Source organism: Fundulus heteroclitus, chromosome 7 (genome assembly GCF_011125445.2).
Source record: "Fundulus heteroclitus isolate FHET01 chromosome 7, MU-UCD_Fhet_4.1, whole genome shotgun sequence".
NCBI classification, from domain to species: Eukaryota; Metazoa; Chordata; class Actinopteri; order Cyprinodontiformes; family Fundulidae; genus Fundulus; species Fundulus heteroclitus.
Window position 1 is genome coordinate 42,709,556 of NC_046367.1, and position 17,650 is coordinate 42,727,205.

Consider the following 17,650-nt stretch of genomic DNA (forward strand, 5'->3'; position numbering starts at 1 on the left):
AAATAAAAGGACTTCAACACATTAATTTAACATCTGAGTCCAATAAAAGAAACAAACCCGACTGTAACGACTCTAAAAAGGAACAAACCCAAACAAAACATTTAAGCCCATATTCCTAAAAATGCTGATTTTATTTCAGCTGATGATAAAAACTAAAGCCATGATGGAGCCCAGAAGCAAGCGGTCCATCTAGAACCTCTTCAGTCGTCCACGATGCTCAGCAGCCCGCTCAGCTTCAGCCTGCAGGCCAGCTCCTCCTCTCTGCTCGCCAGGATCTGACGCTCCAGGTCCTGCAGCCTCCGAGCCAGCGGTACCGGAGGCGCTTTGGACCAGGAAGGCCCGTCCACACGCTGATCCAGCTCAGGCCTCTGGGAGGACAAGAAGACCAGAACTAACAGAATAAGCCCAGAAGAAGAAGAAATGAAGGTAAGAAAGGAGTGGTGAGGAGGAGAGGAGACCTGCTTGGCTGCAGCAGCGTCTTCGGTCCGGCCTGAAGGAGCAACCTTCATGGTGGTCGGTGAGGACAGCAGGGTGGAGGACGGCATGAAGAGCGGAGTGGACAGATGGTCCAACGGGTCGCCGTCCAGCCAGCGCCTCAGCTGCTCCAAGCTCCTGCACAGACAGAACGGTAACGTGGTACCAGAACCTTGGAGAACCGTTCTGGAAACTTTATCACAGCTGCAGGACACAAACTCAAACCTCTAAACGGGTTTTTATCTCAGATTCCTGCCTGTCCCCTTCACCTGATCCAGATGCAGCTCTGAGAAGTCAGAACCATCTTGGTTCTGGTTTAGGATACAAGTCCACTTCTTTGAGAATCTGATCAAATAAAAGCCCCAGGAGGAGGTTTATGAGACCCAACGGACCTCTGTACTGAACAGCTTCATGCAGAGATTGCTCCGACCTCCGTCTGCCACAGAGAAGATCCAAACTCTTCAAACCCAACAGAACCTCCCTGGAAGGTTCTGCTGTTCAGATCATCTTCATTTTCTCTCTGAGGATTTATTTAAAGACAAAAAACGGTGGAAAGCTTGACTTCCAGCTGCAGGAGAAACCAGAGCGTCTTCAGATCCATCGGACCCACAGGTCATCTGGTGGTTCTGATCCGGTTCAGACCCACAGGTCATCTGGTGGTTCTGATCCGGCTCAGACCCACAGGTCATCTGGTGGTTCTGATCCGGCTCAGACCCACAGGTCATCTTGTGGGGGTGCTGTGGGAGTCCGGGGCGTTTCTACAGGTTATATTTGTACAATGACTGTAAAACGAAGGTCTTTCTGTGAACTCCTGACTGAGATCTTTCATCTCTGGAGGATTTTCTCCTCATTTCCATTAAAACAGAAAAACATCAGAAGTGAAACCTGCAGAAAGATCTGAGGTCCGTTTGCAGAGGAACCGACACTGCAAAAAGGAACTAAAAGTCAGTAAAATGTTCTTGAAATGAGTTTATTTGTCCTTGATTTTAGCAGCTAAATAAGATGATCTGTCAATGGAATGAGTATTTTGACCTTTAAAATAAGATAATTAGATAAACTGCACCTGAAATAAGACGATGGAGATGAGTTGTTCCTCTTTAAGAACAAAAATCTTATTCCACTGGCAGATCATTTAAACTTGCTGCTCAAATCAAAGACAAATTCCCTCATTTCCAGAAAACTTTCCTCTTAGTTCCCTTTCTGCAGTGCAGTCAGCAGATTTTACTGATCTCTACCTCTTGCTCTCAGCCTGTTCTTCCTCCAAGCTCTGCAGGACCTTGTGGGCCAGCAGCTCCTCTGCTGAGGGGCTGTGAGTGACGTCCAGACGGGGCCTCGGGGCCCCGGGGGCCTCCACCGAGCTCTGGAACAACCTCTGTCTGGGAGACGGAGCAGGAGGCGGCGCGCAGGGAGCCTGAGTCGCTCTGAGGGGAAACAGGGAGGAAAATAAAGAGTCTGGCTTCTTTAATCAAGTGAATATTTACACTTTAAATGCAGAAGAAGAGAATAAGTCTGGAGAAAAGTCATTTCTCTGTTTCATCATCAGCAGGGGTCCAAACTTTATGAAGCACTCGAGAACCCAGAACATTGATTTTATTGTTCCTACCTGATCAGCTACAAAATAAACTTGTAATATTTTCATTAAAAATAAAAGATTTCAGATTTCTGCAGGAAAGAGATGCAGAAATCATCCAAACTTGAAACAAGATTTTGATTATTCTTTCGGGCTTGATAGAAAACGGACAGAAATAAATATGTGATGAAGTGATGAAAATAAGTATTTGAACACCCTGCGACTTTGCAAGTTCTCCCTCTTAGAAATCATGGAGCGGTCTGAATCATTTTAGGTGCATTTCCACTGTGAGAGACATAATCTAAAAAATAAAAATCTGGAAATCACAATTTATGATTTTGTTTGAGGTCGTTAGCTGCATAAAGGTACCTGTCCACCCCACACAATCAGTAACACTGGAAATCACAATGTATGCTAAGACCAAATAACTCTTTGAGGAAAAGGGAAGAGTAAAAAAAAAAAAAGTTCTAAAAAGCTCAGAGCTGAAATAATATTTATTAATAACCTCTTATGGATAGTCCACCTGCTGGGTGATTATTAAATGCACACTGTAGTTGTAGTAGTTGCACAGGTGATCTGCTAATTTCTATCTCTGAGTTAGAGCCTCAGCCCCAGAATGCTCTCCAAGTAAAGAACAGTGGTGCTCCCTAAAGGACGGGTTAAATGCAGAGGACACATTTCATTGCAATGACAAAAACCAGGATTATTAGCATTTTGGGGAGTGGTGGCCTTGTGGTTAGGGAAGAGTGCTTTTGTCCTGGGAAGGCTGCAAATTCTCAGGTTTGAATCCCACAGTCAGGACCTTGAGGAAGTGTCAGCTCACTGCTCAGGAATGGGTTAAATGCATGGGACAGATTTCAATGTAATGTCCAAAAATAGCAATTACAAATAAAGATCCAGCCATCCATCCATTTTCTTCCTCGCTTTTTCCCTCATGGGGTCGCGGGGTTGCTGGTGCCTATCTCCAGCGTTCACGGGGTTCACCCTGGACAGGTCGCCAGTCTGTCGCAGGGCAACACAGAGACAAACAGGACTAACAATCATTCACACACACACTCACACCTAAGGAGAATTTAGAGAAACCAATTAACCTAACAGTCATGTTTCTGGACTGTGGGAGGAAATAAAGATGATGATGATTATTATTTTTGAGGACCGAATCACACTCACTAACTCGCACACATTTATACACCGAGACAACGGACGGACACAGCTCAGTAGGCAACTGGGGGTTAAGTGCCTTGCCCAGGGGCACAATGACATGTGTCAAGGAGAAGTTGGAATCAAACCCACAACCTTCTGACTGCCAGATGACTACTTAACCTATCAAGACACATAATAATAATTATATGATTATTGTAATATAAAAATTACCAAAAAAATGGTTTATTCTACATAAAGCTAAGGTAAACTCTGACTCTTCTATTTAAAAGCTCAGTACTGGTAGCCCTCCGTCTCACACATCACCAATGAAGTAGCTCTCAGTTTCAAAAAGGGTGGTCACACCTGATCTATACAAACCTGTCCAGGGTTTATCCCGCCTCTCGACCAATGGCTGCTGGAGTTAGGCATCAGCGACATGCAAACTCCATGCAGAAAGACCCCAGGCCAGTATTTGAATAGGACTTTTTTGCTTTAGTTTACCTTTATTGTATTGTTTTAATCGTTGTTAATAAAAATTTTACTTGTATTTACTCACAAGCAGCTGAAACTAAAGTAATGATCTTTTATATAAGTCTGTGGTGATACATAAAAAAGGTAAAGATTAAAATGTAAAGAGTTGTTTTTTTTAAAAAAGCAGAAGGATATAACTTCCTGTGATGTGTGATGACCATGTGGGCATCTTAGAGTCCTATCATGAAATTATAGCCACTGATGACCCATAATCCTTATGTTGTTGGTTGATCTTTACATAGACATGGAGAAGTAGACACTGCATGGGTGTCCAAGTCTCATTGCTGTAGTTCGAAGAACCTTTTTGGGGAAACAAATGTAAAAACGTCTCCAGTGTAATACGGTTCTGCTCCAAGGATTTAGGTCCAGCTGTGTTTCCACAAAGCCTGTAGACACTCTAGTGTCCCATTTTTTAATTTGTTGTGAGGTTAATTTAATTGAGGAAAAACTCCCCTTTGGAAAGAAACCTCTGGCAGAACCAGGCTCAACATGGCGGTCTTCTGCCGGACCGACTGAGATGTGACAGGGAATTCTGTAAGAGTCCGGGAGGAATTACACTCTGATGGGAACGAGGTTGAAAGAGCACCATAGGAAAGCCAGATGGAGCTTGGCTACGATGGTGGAGAATTCAATTCAATTTCAATTCAATTTTATTTATATAGCGCCAAATCATGAAACATGTCATCTCAAGGCACTTTACAAAATCAAGTTCAATCATATTATACAGATTGGTCAAAAATGTCCTATATAAGGAAACCAGTTGATTGCATCAAAGTCCCGACAAGCAGCATTCACTCCTGGGGAACCGTAGAGCCACAGGGAGAGTCGTCTCTCGAAGGGGGTGGAGGTGGGTTGAGTCAGGGTCATCTGAGTCCAAATCAGACATTGCGCAACCACTGCTTGTGCTTTGCCGAGTAGAAGCTGAGACGTGGATTTAAAGTTCTTTTAAGATGAACTCAGGATGAACTTCTTCAATTGAACTTCCGCCTAGGCATCATTTTGACTGAATAAATAAGCGCTTTATAAATAAAGGCATTTTAATTATTAAAGGTATTAATATATAAGATTTTATTATAAGTTTACCAAATTGTTCTTTATTTTTCTCCGTCAGTAAAGTGATTACTGGGTACATTTAAATGCTCAGCAATAATTTGAAATTTAAAACATTGCTTTCAGTTGTGAAAATAAATATAACTTCGTTTTACCTTCTTGTGAATAATGTAATTCTCAGAAAAGCATGAATAAAATAAATAAAACCTGGACCTCTGGATACTGCAACAAATAATAGTCCAAAACCTAGATGTGTTCACAATCCACTAAAAAAAGAAACTTTTTCAGACTAAGCATTTTCTCTTTCACATCCACTTGTAAAACCACGTCTTCAGCAGTTTTTCCCCTAAAAACGGCTGAAACCTTTAATTTGAAGTCAAAATTATACCACATCTCTTTTTTTTTCCTCAAGTGAAAGTGAAAGTTGGGCTTTTATACTTTTTAATGTATCTAACCCGAAAGAGGGGACTTTTTATTTTGTGACCTTGGCTTGATAGGAGCCTGGATTTTGAGTTAACTTTTGTTGTTTTCTGCAAAAAAAAAAAAAAAAACTTTCAGTGAGGTATAAGAAAATTCTTATCTAATGATTTGATATGTCTAAATATAGGAAGATGGAGCTGTTTGCTGTGATCCTTCTTTATGGTAAGACTTTCTTTCTATTTCAGAGCATGTTGTCCTTATTACTTAGACTTAAACAACTTTATTGTAATTTTGTATGTACAGAGTGCATACAGAACGAAAGTTCGTTGCATACATCTTACAACAGTATAGTGAGATTACAATATAAAGTGCAGCACTGATCAGATGTGATATGCGCCAAAAATAATGGTGCAAAAAGGCATTTGTGCAAAAAAGCAGTAACAGTGAGTTGTTTGCTATTTAAAAGGATAATAAAAGTTCAGCAACGTTGGTAATGCCAAGCTTATAATAATAACAATACTTATTATTATTATTGTTGTTGTTGAATCCAACCAACAGGAGGGCTCACGTCTCACCTGTGCTACAATCTCGCCCCTGTTGTGTATCGTGTCCAATTTAAAATCAGTTCTGACTTTTCGAGTCCTACATCAACAGCCTCCTGCTCACATCTGTGAATCGCAGTCTGAGGTCGTCCAGACGGAACCTCTTAATGGTTCCAATTCCTCAAACCTTTTTTTAAACCTGGTGCTCCTTTGTCTATGGAACGAACTTCCTCTTAAGTTGCGATCCGGACTCAGAAGATGTGTTTAAAAAAATTATTAAAACCTACTTACTTAGACACGCATTCCAGTCCTAACTGACCCAATGTTACCACGTCTTGTATTGTCACCCTCCTTTTTTGCAATCACTAAAATAATTACTGGGTGTTTTTAAGCTGAATGTTGGGCTTTTACATAATGAAACACAGACTGGCGGGCCAAATGTCGCCACAGCTGTTGGTTGTTTTTACATTTTTCAAGCGAACGGGACTCAACACGGACTTTTATTACAGTTTTAAATACACACCGTTCTTCCGCTGTAGTAACGTTAGTTTTATGTTAAAGTCCCAGACACCTTGGATCGCTTTTCATGGCGGTTCACTGGACTCTGGACCTGTTTCTGTATGCCGTTATTTTTTACTTGAGAGCAATGAGACATATATTCAGCATTTAAAACATCACACGCATGCGCTCAATACCTGTCTGGTGCACGCTCAACTCTAATAAACTCAGCTCAACTTCTCTGTTCGTGCTCGGTTCCGTGTCTACACGCGCCTCATCCTGCTCCTTCCACGCTCAAAAACTCATCTGACCGAATGAGTTTTTTTTCATCCAATCAGAGTATGGCTTGCCCTTAGGGGCCCAATAGAGAAGGCCCTGTTCCCTCTATGCTTCTGTTTTATTCAGAGATAAAGAGAATTGCCTTCCTGCCATGATGAAATGAAGGCTTGGAGTGGTAACTATATTGTTTCCTTGACAGAATTGGTTTTACCTGTGCTTTGTTCCTTAAATGATAGAAATGGCTTAAATGAGGTCATTTTTGGATTCCATTTTAAAATCAAGGTTCATAAATGTGGGCTAAACATTAATTTTCAGGGGATCGAAATCAACAGGATTAACATTTCTTTGGGTGTTTCAACTGGTATATTTGACACCAAGAAAGTCCTGGGTTCAAGTCCTACCCTTGCCCTGGGTCTTTTTGCATGGAGTTTGCATGTTCTTCCTGTGCATGAGTGGGTTTTCTACGGGTACTCCAGCTTCCTCCCACAACCCAAAAACACGACTGTTAGGTTAATTGGTCTCTCCAAATTCTCCTTAGATTTGAGTGTGTGCGTGAATGGTTGTTTGTCCTGTTTGTCTATGTGTTGCCCTACGATAGACTGGCGACCTGTCCAGGGTGAACCCCGCCTCTCACCCATTGACAGCTGGAGATAGGTGCCAGCACCTCTCGCGACCCCAACAGGGATAGACATGTTAGAAAATGGAAAATCCTTTATCTCTTTCTACAGATTCTCTGTCTCATTCAGTTCAGGACTTTCCATGTGCCTTTTCATCTAGGTCTATATTGTAAAACCTACAGTAAAGTAATGAATTGTTGATTCTGGATGTAGTGTTGGAATTCCAAAAATATAAACCAAAGAAAATTTTACATCACCTGCCAGAAGCTGGAAAAAATCTTTAAAAAAGAGACAACAGGATTTTCACACCTCACTTAGTAGCCTATGAAAATATTTCAATTCAATTCAATTTTATTTATATAGCGCCTATTCATGAAACATGCCATCTCAAGACACTTTATAAAGTCAAACTTATTTATATTATACAGATTGGTCAAAAATGTCCTATATAATGGAACTAGTTGATTGCATCAAAGTCCCGACAAGCAGCATTCACTCCTGGAGAAGCGTAGAGCCACATGGAGAGTCATCTGCATTGTACATGGCTTTGCAGCAATCCCTCACACTGAACAAGCATGAAGCGACAGCGGGAAGAAAAACCACCCATTAGCGGGAAGGAAAATCCTCCAGCAGGACCGGGCTCAGTATGAACGGTCATCTGCCTCGACCGACTGGGGTTACAGAAGACAGAGCAGAGACACAACAAGAGAGACAAAAAAGCACAGAAGCACACATTGATCCAGTAATCTGTTCTACATTAGATGGTAGTAGCGGGTGATCTGTCTTCATTGGATGATGCCACAGTTAACAGAACGTCAGACCAGGTGTACCTACTATGAAGAAAAACGAGAGAGAGCAAAAAGTTAAAAGCTGAAAGGACAACAAGCGATGCAATACTGAAGAACAGTAGAAATCAGTAGAGTGAGAAAAATAGACCCTGATGTCCTCCAGCAACCTAAGCCTATATCAGCATAACTATAGAGGTAGTTCAGAGTAACATGAACCACTCTAACTATAAGCTCAGTCAAAAAGGAAAGTTTTAAGATTAGTCTTAAAAATAGATAGGGTGTCTGCCTCACGGACCAAAACTGGGAGTTGGTTCCACAGGAGAGGAGCCTGATAGCTAAAGGATCTGCCTCCCATTCTACTTTTAGAGACTCTAGGAACCACCAGCAGACATACAGTCTGAGAGCGAAGTGCTCTGTTTGGAATATACGGGGTAATCAGAGCTCTGATATATGACGGAGCCTGATTATTAAGGGCTTTATACGTTAGAAGAAGAATTTTAAATTCTATTCTTGATTTAACAGGAAGCCAATGAAGGGAAGCTAAAATTGGAGAAATATGATCCCGCTTGTTGATTTTCATCAGAACTTATGCTGCAGCATTTTGAATCAGCTGAAGACTTTGAACTGCATTTTGTGGACTTCCTGATAGTAAAGAATTACAATAGTCCAGCCTTGAAGTAACAAATGCATGGACTAGTTTTTTCAGCATCACCCCTGGACAGAATGTTTCTAATTTTGGCAATATTCCTGAGGTGAAAAAAATGAAACCCTGGAAACCTGTTTAATATGGAATTTAAATGGTCAAAAATAACACCAAGATTTTTTACTTTATTACCAGAGGCCAGGTTAATGCCACCCAGATTAAGTGATTGGTTAAGAAGTTTATTTTTTGAGGACTCTGGCCCAAAGATTACAACTTCTGTCTTGTCAGAATTTAAATGCAGGAAATTTAAAGTCATCCAGCTTTTGATGTCATCAAGACATGACTGCAGTCGAAGTAACTTATTGGATTCATCAGGATTTATGGATAAATATAGCTGAGTATCATCAGCATAACAGTGGAAATTAATCCCATGCTGTCTGATAATTTTGCCAATAGGAAGCATATATATAGTAAAGAGAATTGGTCCAAGGACTGAACCCTGTGGTACTCCACAGGTGACCCTAGAGTTTGAAGAAGATTTATTATTAACATGAACAAACTGGAATCTTTCCAATAGATACGATTTAAACCAGCCTAATGGGGGACCCAATAGAGAAATTCTTTAAACTGAGCTCTATGATAAACAGGTGTCCAGTGTAGGGAGGCTAGGATGAGGTAATGTGCTCTTTTTATGTTTTTCTATTAAAAGGTGTGCAGAAGCATTTGAACCAGCTGCAGACATCTGAGTGAGGACTGACCGATTCAGAGATAAAGAGAATTACACTAATCCAGCCATGATGAAATGAAGGTTTGGAGTAGGGTTTCCATAGATTTGCCTTGGAAGAATATATTTTATCTTTGCTTTGTTCCTTAAATGATAAACATAACTTAACTGAGGTCCTTTCTTGACTGTCAAGTTTAAAATCTCTCTCTCTCTCTCTGTCTCTGTCTCTCTCTCTCTCTCTCTCTCTCTCTCTCTCTCTCTCTCTATATATATATATATATATATATATATATATATATATATATATATATATATATATATATATATATATATATATATTATTGGGAGCTCAATAGTCAGAAACGTGGCACTAGAGACACCAGGGACCATAGTTAAATGCCTGCCAGGGGCCAGAACGGGCGACATAGAATCTTACCTAAAACTGCTGGCTAAGGATAAGCGTAAATACAGTAAGATTGTTATTCACGCTGGCGGTAATGACACCCGATCACGCCGATCGGAGGTCACTAAAGTTGGTGTTGCTTCGGTGTGTGAGTTTGCTAAAGCAATGTCGGACTCCGTAATTTTCTCTGGTCCCCTGCCTGATTTGACCAGTGATGACATGTTTAGCCGCATGTCATCATTCAACCGCTGGTTGTCTAGGTGGTGTCCTGAAAACGACGTGGGCTACATTGATAACTGGAGAACTTTCTGGGAAAAACCTGGTCTGATCCGGAGAGACGGCATCCATCCTACTTTGGATGGTGCAGCTCTTCTTTCTAGAAATCTGGCCGGATTTATTAGTCCTCCTAAATGCTGACAACCCAGGGTCCAGACCAGGAAGCAGAGCCGTAGTTTAACACACCTCTCTGCAGCTTCTGTACTGTTACCCATCCATTATCCTATTGAGACGGTGTCTTTCCCACGGCCAAAACTTAACAGATCAAAAACTTATCTAAAAGGAACAAATCTTAAAAACCTAATAAAAATCAATACGGTTCACCTTGAACCTAAAAATAAAACAATTAAATGTGGTCTATTAAATATAAGGTCTCTCCCTCCAAAGACTTTGTTAGTTAACGAATTGATTTCTGATAAACAGATTGATTTGTTTTGTCTCACAGAAACCTGGCTACAAGAGGACTACGTTAGTATAAATGAGTCAACTCCCTCCAATTATTCAAATTTCCACATTCCCAGATCTGTGGGAAGAGGAGGAGGAGTGGCAACCATCTTTCAGTCTGATTTATTAATTAGTCCCAGGCCAATTAATAACTACAGTTCTTTTGAACATTTAACCCTCAGTTTCCCTCATCCAAACTGCAAAGCAATAAAACCTCTTCTGTTTGTTGTTTTGTATCGTCCACCAGGCCCTTACACTCAGTTTTTGGATGAGTTGTCAGATTTCTTATCTGATTTGGTGTTAAATACGGATAAGGCTATTATAGTGGGTGATTTTAACATCCATGTTGACACAGAATGTGATAACCTTAGTGTAGCCTTTAAAACTATCCTAGATTCAATTGGTTTTGCTCAAAATGTGCATAAACCGACGCACTCTTGGCTCCATGCTTTAGACCTTGTGCTGACATATGGCATTGATTGTGAAGAATTAACAGTATTTCCTCACAACCCTGTCCTATCTGATCATTTTTAATAACATTTGAGTTTAATCTAACTGAGTTCTCCACCCCCAAAAGAGGGTTCCATTATAGTAGATCTTTATCGGATAATGCTGTATCAAAACTTAAAGAGTCTGTCCCCTTTTTAATATCCTCCGTATTGCAGAAATGCCCTGTAGATGGCAGCAATGTTGTTTCTTCCAATGCGGTACCGCGCGCGAGCTATTTTTAGAAACACAACGTCACGATGACGTCACATCACGTGGTACGCAGTGGGGCAAACTCCAGAAAGCCGCTGTTGTTTCGCTGTAAGAGACGTGCGTTAGCCTAGGTTTTACTCGGTAAACGACTGCTTTTTCCAAATCTAAGACCATGGTTTTTAAAAATTGTTGCTATAGAACGGGCAACAGCGACTCGAGTTACGCTGATCGACCGCATATGAAGGATGTTTTCTTCAAGACTGCCAAGGAGAAATGTGCACACCGGGGCGGTCGGCCTACACAACAGTTCAACCCGGAAAAAGTTACCAAATTCAAGTACATATGTAGCAAGCATTTTGTCGGAGGAAAGGGCACAACCAAAGAACATCCTGACCCAATTCCAGCGACATCAAGTCAAGGTAAGAGTATTTTGGTGGCCGACATGTTAATAAAGTAGCGCCTGCTACCATGACAGCATATAGGCTATCATGGTAGCAGGCGCTAACATGTTAGCCTGCTACCAGGCTTACTCAAAAACATTTCAAATGAGACAAACACTAAACATATACCCATTCCTGGACGGTGATTGCAAACAACAACAACAAAAAAAAAAAAAAACGGCCGACGCTGCCATGATCGCCGCGCAGGAAAAAAAAAAACAAAGCTTACCGTTCATCAACTCGGCCAGTTTTCCAGTCTTTTTAAGCCATCGAACCTCAAGCCATCGTTTGAGCTGAAGGTTGGTGTGTTCTTCGACAGTGCGACCAGTAATCCGTGCGCCTGGGACATCGTCTTGGGAAAGTTTAATGGCTGTAAAGTCGGTCATATCTGTTATCCGTGTGTTCTCTCCTGTATGCGTTCTCTCCTGTATGCCCTACCTAAGCGGCAAAAGGGGCGTTGCTCTTGAGACGGTGACGTCACGTGCGCGGTACCGCATTCACAAATAGATGTCTTTGTAAACGGTATGACTTCGTCATTGTGTTCTGCATTAGACAATGTAGCTCCCTTGAAAAAGAAGGTGATTATTCACAGGAAGCTGGCTCCTTGGTTTAATTCAGAGCTGCGTTCCTTGAAGCACAATGTTAGGAAATTGGAGAGAAAATGGCGCTCTACACACCAAGAGGAATCCTACTTAATCTGGAAGAACAGTCTATTGTTGTATAACAAGACCCTTCGCAGAGTTAGAGCAGCATATTTTTCATCATTAATTGAGGAGAATAAGAATAATCCTAGATTTCTCTTCAGTACAGTTGCCAAACTTACCCAGAGCCACAGCTCTGTTGATCCATCCATTCCCTTAGCTCTTAGCAGTAATGATTTTATGGGATTCTTCATAAATAAAATTGATTCCATTAAAAATAAAATAATTGGCATCCTCCCAAACATGATTACCTTATCCTCAGTAAGTGAGGCAGCATTGGAGGAATCCTTAGAACCTGCGCAGTGTCTGAACTGTTTAAAAGCAGTAGAGCTTTCTGAGCTATCTAAAATTTTAGCTTCATCTAAACCTTCTACCTGTATGTTAGACCCAATCCCAACCAAGTTGTTTAAGGAGGTATTCCCTCTGATCAGTGGTCCTATTTTAGACATGATTAATCTATCCTTGATAAATGGATATGTACCACAGGCTTTTAAAGTAGCTGTTATTAAACCTTTACTTAAGAAACCATCTCTTGATCAAGATGAGTTAGTAAATTACAGACCTATATCTAATCTTCTTTTCTCATCTAAAATTCTTGAGAAAGTAGTTGCTAATCAACTATGTGAACATTTACAAAGTAATGACCTACTTGAGGAGTTTCAGTCAGGCTTCAGAGCTCATCATAGCACTGAAACAGCTCTGGTGAAGGTCACCAATGATATTCTCAGGCCTCAGATAATGGACTTGTGTCTATACTTGTCCTGTTAGATCTCAGTGCTGCATTTGATACAGTTGATCACAATATTCTCCTACAAAGACTTGAGCATACTGTAGGGATTAAGGGAAAAGCATTAGGCTGGTTTAAATCTTATCTGTCGGACAGATTCCAGTTTGTTCATGTTAATAATAAATCTTCCTCAAACTCTAGGGTCACTTGTGGAGTACCACAGGGTTCAGTCCTTGGACCAATTCTATTTACTATATATATGCTTCCTATTGGCAAAATTATCAGACAGCATGGGATTAATTTCCACTGTTATGCTGATGACACTCAGCTATATTTATCCATAAATCCTGATGAATCCAATCAGTTACTTCGACTGCAGTCATGTCTTGATGACATCAAAAGCTGGATGACTTTAAATTTCCTGCATTTAAATTCTGACAAGACAGAAGTTGTAATCTTTGGGCCAGAGTCTTCAAAAAATAAAGTTCTTAATCAATCCCTTAATCTGGATGGCATTAACTTGGCCTCTGGTAATAAAGTTAAAAATCTTGGTGTTGTTTTCGACCAAGACATGTAATTTAAATCCCATATTAAACAGGTTTCCAGAGTTTCCTTTTTTCACCTCTGGAATATCGCCAAAATTAGAAACATTCGGTCCAGGAGTGATGCTGAAAAACTAGTCCATGCATTTGTTACTTCAAGGCTGGACTATTGTAATTCTTTACTATCAGGAAGTCCACAAAATGCAGTTCGAAGTCTTCAGCTGATTCAAAATGCTGCGGCAAGAGTTCTGATGAAAATCAACAAGAGGGATCATATGTCTCCAATTTTAGCTTCCCTTCATTGGCTTCCTGTTAAATCAAGAATAGATTTTAAAATTCTCCTTCTAACGTATAAAGCCCTTAATAATCAAGCTCCATCATATATCAGAGCTCTGATTACCCCGTATGTTCCTAACAGAGCACTTCGCTCTCAGACTGCAGGTCTGCTGGTGGTTCCTAGAGTCTCTAAAAGTAGAATGGGAGGCAGATCCTTTAGCTATCAGGCTCCTCTCCTGTGGAACCAACTCCCAGTTTTGGTCCGTGAGGCAGACACCCTATCTATTTTTAAGACTAATGTTAAAACTTTCCTTTTTGACAAAGCTTATAGTTAGAGTGGCTCATACCCTGAGCTATCTCTATAGTTGTGCTGTGATAGGCCTAGGCTGCTGGAGGACATCAGGGTCTAATTTTCTCACTCTACTGATTTCTACTGTTCTTCAGTCTACTGTTCTCCAGTTTTGCATTGTATTACATTGAAATGACTGTCGTCATTTCAGCTTTTAACTTTTTGCTCTCTCTCTTTTTCTTCATAGTAGGTACACCTGGTCTGGCGTTCTGTTAACTGTGACATCATCCAGAGAAGACGGCTCACCCGCTACTACCATCTAATGTAGAACAGATTACTAGATCAATGTGTGCTTCTGTGCTTTTTTGTTTCTCTTGTTGTGTCTCTGTTCTGTCTTCTGTAACCCCAGTCGGTCGAGGCAGATGACCGTTCATACTGAGCCCGGTTCTGCCGGAGGTTTTTCCTTCCCGTTAATGGGTGGTTTTTCTTCCCACTGTCGCTTCATGCTTGCTCAGTATGAGGGATTGCAGCAAAGCCATGTACAATGCAGATGACTCTTCCTGTGGCTCTACGCTTCCCCAGGAGTGAATGCTGCTTGTCGGGACTTTGATGCAATCAACTGGTTTCCTTATATAGGACATTTTTGACCAATCTGTATAATCTGACCCAATCTGTATAATATGATTGAACTTGACTTTGTAAAGTGCCTTGAGATGACATGTTTCATGATTTGGCGCTATATAAATAAAATTGAATTGAATTGAATTGAATAAAAAAGCATTAAATTACAGTTATTCATTCCTGTATAAACCCTGATGTATTTTTTATATGATACTGAATTAAATCACGTCTCTTGTTTGTCCTCCCAGCCTCTCAGGAGTCTTTGACTACGACAGTCAAGGTTTATAAGGGAGAAGAATCTATTGTGTTGCCTTGCCAGTATAGCAAAGAATTAGTGGAAATTGTCACAGTGAAATGGGGCCGCTGTGGTCTCAGTCCTGATACTGTCCACCAACGGCGAGAAGGAGACGAGCTACATGAACAAAATCAGCTTTTCAGAGGACGAACATCAATGAGTCCTTTTGCTCTGGACACTGGTGACTTCAGCCTCATTCTGAAAGAACCACAACTGTCTGACAGCGGGATCTACAGCTGCAGCATCATTGATGATAAACAAGAAACTGTGCTGTCGGACGTTCAGCTGCAAGTCAAAGGTCGGCTACCTCAGAGTAAACACACACACAGTATATTTAGATTTGCCACCCAATTACTGAATCCAGGTGTTATCATAATAAAGAGAGAATATCTTCAATCTTATCTGTGAAACATGCCCTGTTCACATGAGGGCAGGTTTGATTGTATCCAACAACTTTTTAATCTGTTTGGGTTTCTCACCCAAATGAAGCGAAACCAGAAACCTTTGAAAGCGGCTCCCAGAGTTGGAACATTTCAAGTAGGGCTTTACAATTAATCACATTTGCAAAATAATCACAACTTTAATAGACACAATTTCCAAATAGTAGAGGTCTGCAATTTTTGGCAATGTAACAATGGATAAGACATGTCCATTAGTTGCTTGTTTTCAATGCAGAGAAAAGTCAAAATTAAATCAAAATCGCAATTATGGTTGAAATTAATTGTAATAATGTTTGGCAAAATCGTACAGCCCTTCACTGTGGCTGTGGGGAGAAACAGCCAATTCCCCAAAAACATGAACCATAAGCAGATGTCATGACACAATCCCCTTCTCAAGGACTTATTCTAGATGCCCAAAAAATAAAAATAACCCAAAAAGGGTGGCCTAAAGTTCAGGACCAACCCAGACAGGGCGGGCAGAACAGCATCTGACATTCTGGTGTGATCTTCTTAATCTTAATCTTAAAACAGGTGTAATTTGTATAGTAGTGAGCTAGACTTTGGCAGCTATGAATAGACAGACCAAAAAATAACTTTTTTCCATGTTCTTGCCTAGTCTAGTCGTGACATATCCTCACAAGTAAATACTTCTGTTAACTGTTAGTGGTGTTATAACAAAGTAGAAGTGACTGGGGATAACAGGCAACAACTCAGCAATCAAGTGATACACCACATAACATCACAGATAGGATAATACTGCAAAAAGCAGGAAAAAGTCTGACAGTTTTGATTGATCTTTCTTTCTAGGTTTGTAGGTGGGTTTTTTATACCTATAGGGTTGCCAGTCAGGTATCCCTCCTGACAAGTAGGATTTTAAGTTTTGTTTGTTTTTTTACCAGTCACACAAGGACCATACTCTTCAAGGTGTAGACCCTTAAGTACAATGAATGACAAACAATTGTTTACACATAACACCAACAACAGAAATGTTTGTTCCACAGTTTTTTGTATTTTTTTAAATGTCCATTCAAAAATAAACATAAATCCCTTTACCACAAAAAAATGTCCTTGTTTCCTCCCAAGTAGGCAGGCTCCAACACAAATTGCCCCACAGCAAGAGCTGTGTGAATAAACAGAAAATACGTATGAACCCATACACGATTTAAATTCTACAATACACCAGCAATATCACAACACCACAAACAAAACATACAAAAAAATAGACTTATAGATCAGGGGCCTGTTTCAGAAAGGAGGTTAAGTAAAAACTCTGAGTATGTTAACCCTGAAATGAGGGAAACTCTGGGTTTTCTGTTTCAGAAAGGGAGGTAAGTTAAACCTGAGAAAGCAGAGTAAGTCAAGCCCATTTCTGAAAGAGAGGTAACTTATACTCAGAGTCCATTACCATGGCAATTTACTCTGTGAACCTAACCTGGTCGGGAGCAGGTTTTCTTCAGAAAACCCAGAGTTTATTTTGGTCTCCTCTCCTTTTTTTAAAGAGGAAGTGGTGTTTAAACACCTCATTGATTTTTTGGGGACATATTAATTGCGCACATTTCAGTCACGCAGAGCGCATCAAAGGGAATGAAATGACATGACCTTTTATGGATGATCCTGTTGACGAAGAGGTTGTATTACTTTGTAGGGAGTTACATTTACGTCGGGAAAGGATTTTGAGGCCCAGAGTGGATTTTTTGTCATATCCCTATCCTATCACAGCAATTTATATGGTGTTGTTCATCTGCTAAAAAAAAAAGAAAACAAAAAAAAAGATTTTAAAATAGTTTCAATACTTCCTAGAATTCACCTGTGACCATACACTCACCTCTCACTTTAGTTTCAGAATGTTGATTTCCAGATCTGCCTTTTGGATCTGGCGGTCCAAGTATACAAGTTCTTTGCTGTTTTTTTCTATCTTTTTAATAAGAAGAAGTCTATATAACTCCTTAACTGGCAACTGAAAATACATTAGATTAGAGTTACATCATGAATGTAGTCTAAAATTCAGAATGAAACTGTGACATTTACTGTAAATCACTGAACTGTGTCCATCTGTGCACCAGAAGTTGATGGACTTTCCTCCTGCCGTTCTTCCATAACTCTGGGGGGTAGAGATAAGAATGACCATTTATAGATATAAACTTGGATCCTGTAGGCTACTCCACATATAAATGTGAATGTGTAGATTGTTTAATGTGTAGACATATAATATTAAAAT

At 40.4% G+C, this 17,650-nt stretch overlaps 2 protein-coding genes across 2 annotated transcripts in view; one reads left to right on the forward strand and one right to left on the reverse strand.

Annotated features, from left to right (window-relative positions):
* Nucleotides 1–200: 200 nt before the first annotated feature.
* On the reverse strand, nt 201–3,625 carry LOC118563572 (germinal-center associated nuclear protein-like). The gene is made up of 4 exons (XM_036138670.1): nt 3,566–3,625; nt 1,710–1,933; nt 459–612; nt 201–368 (listed from the first exon to the last, which is right to left on the reverse strand). The coding sequence occupies exons 1-4, from the start codon at nt 3,623–3,625 to the stop codon at nt 201–203; spliced, it is 606 nt and encodes a 201-aa protein (XP_035994563.1).
* A 1,712-nt stretch (nt 3,626–5,337) lies between these two features.
* LOC105924182 overlaps nt 5,338–17,650 on the forward strand; it is a 52,979-nt gene continuing 40,666 nt past the window's right edge. Inside the window, exons 1-2 of the mRNA XM_036138671.1 lie at nt 5,338–5,410; nt 14,946–15,290. Of these exons, the coding sequence (XP_035994564.1) occupies nt 5,362–5,410; nt 14,946–15,290 (394 nt within the window). The 5' untranslated portion in view covers nt 5,338–5,361. The remainder of the gene's footprint in view (nt 5,411–14,945; nt 15,291–17,650) is intronic.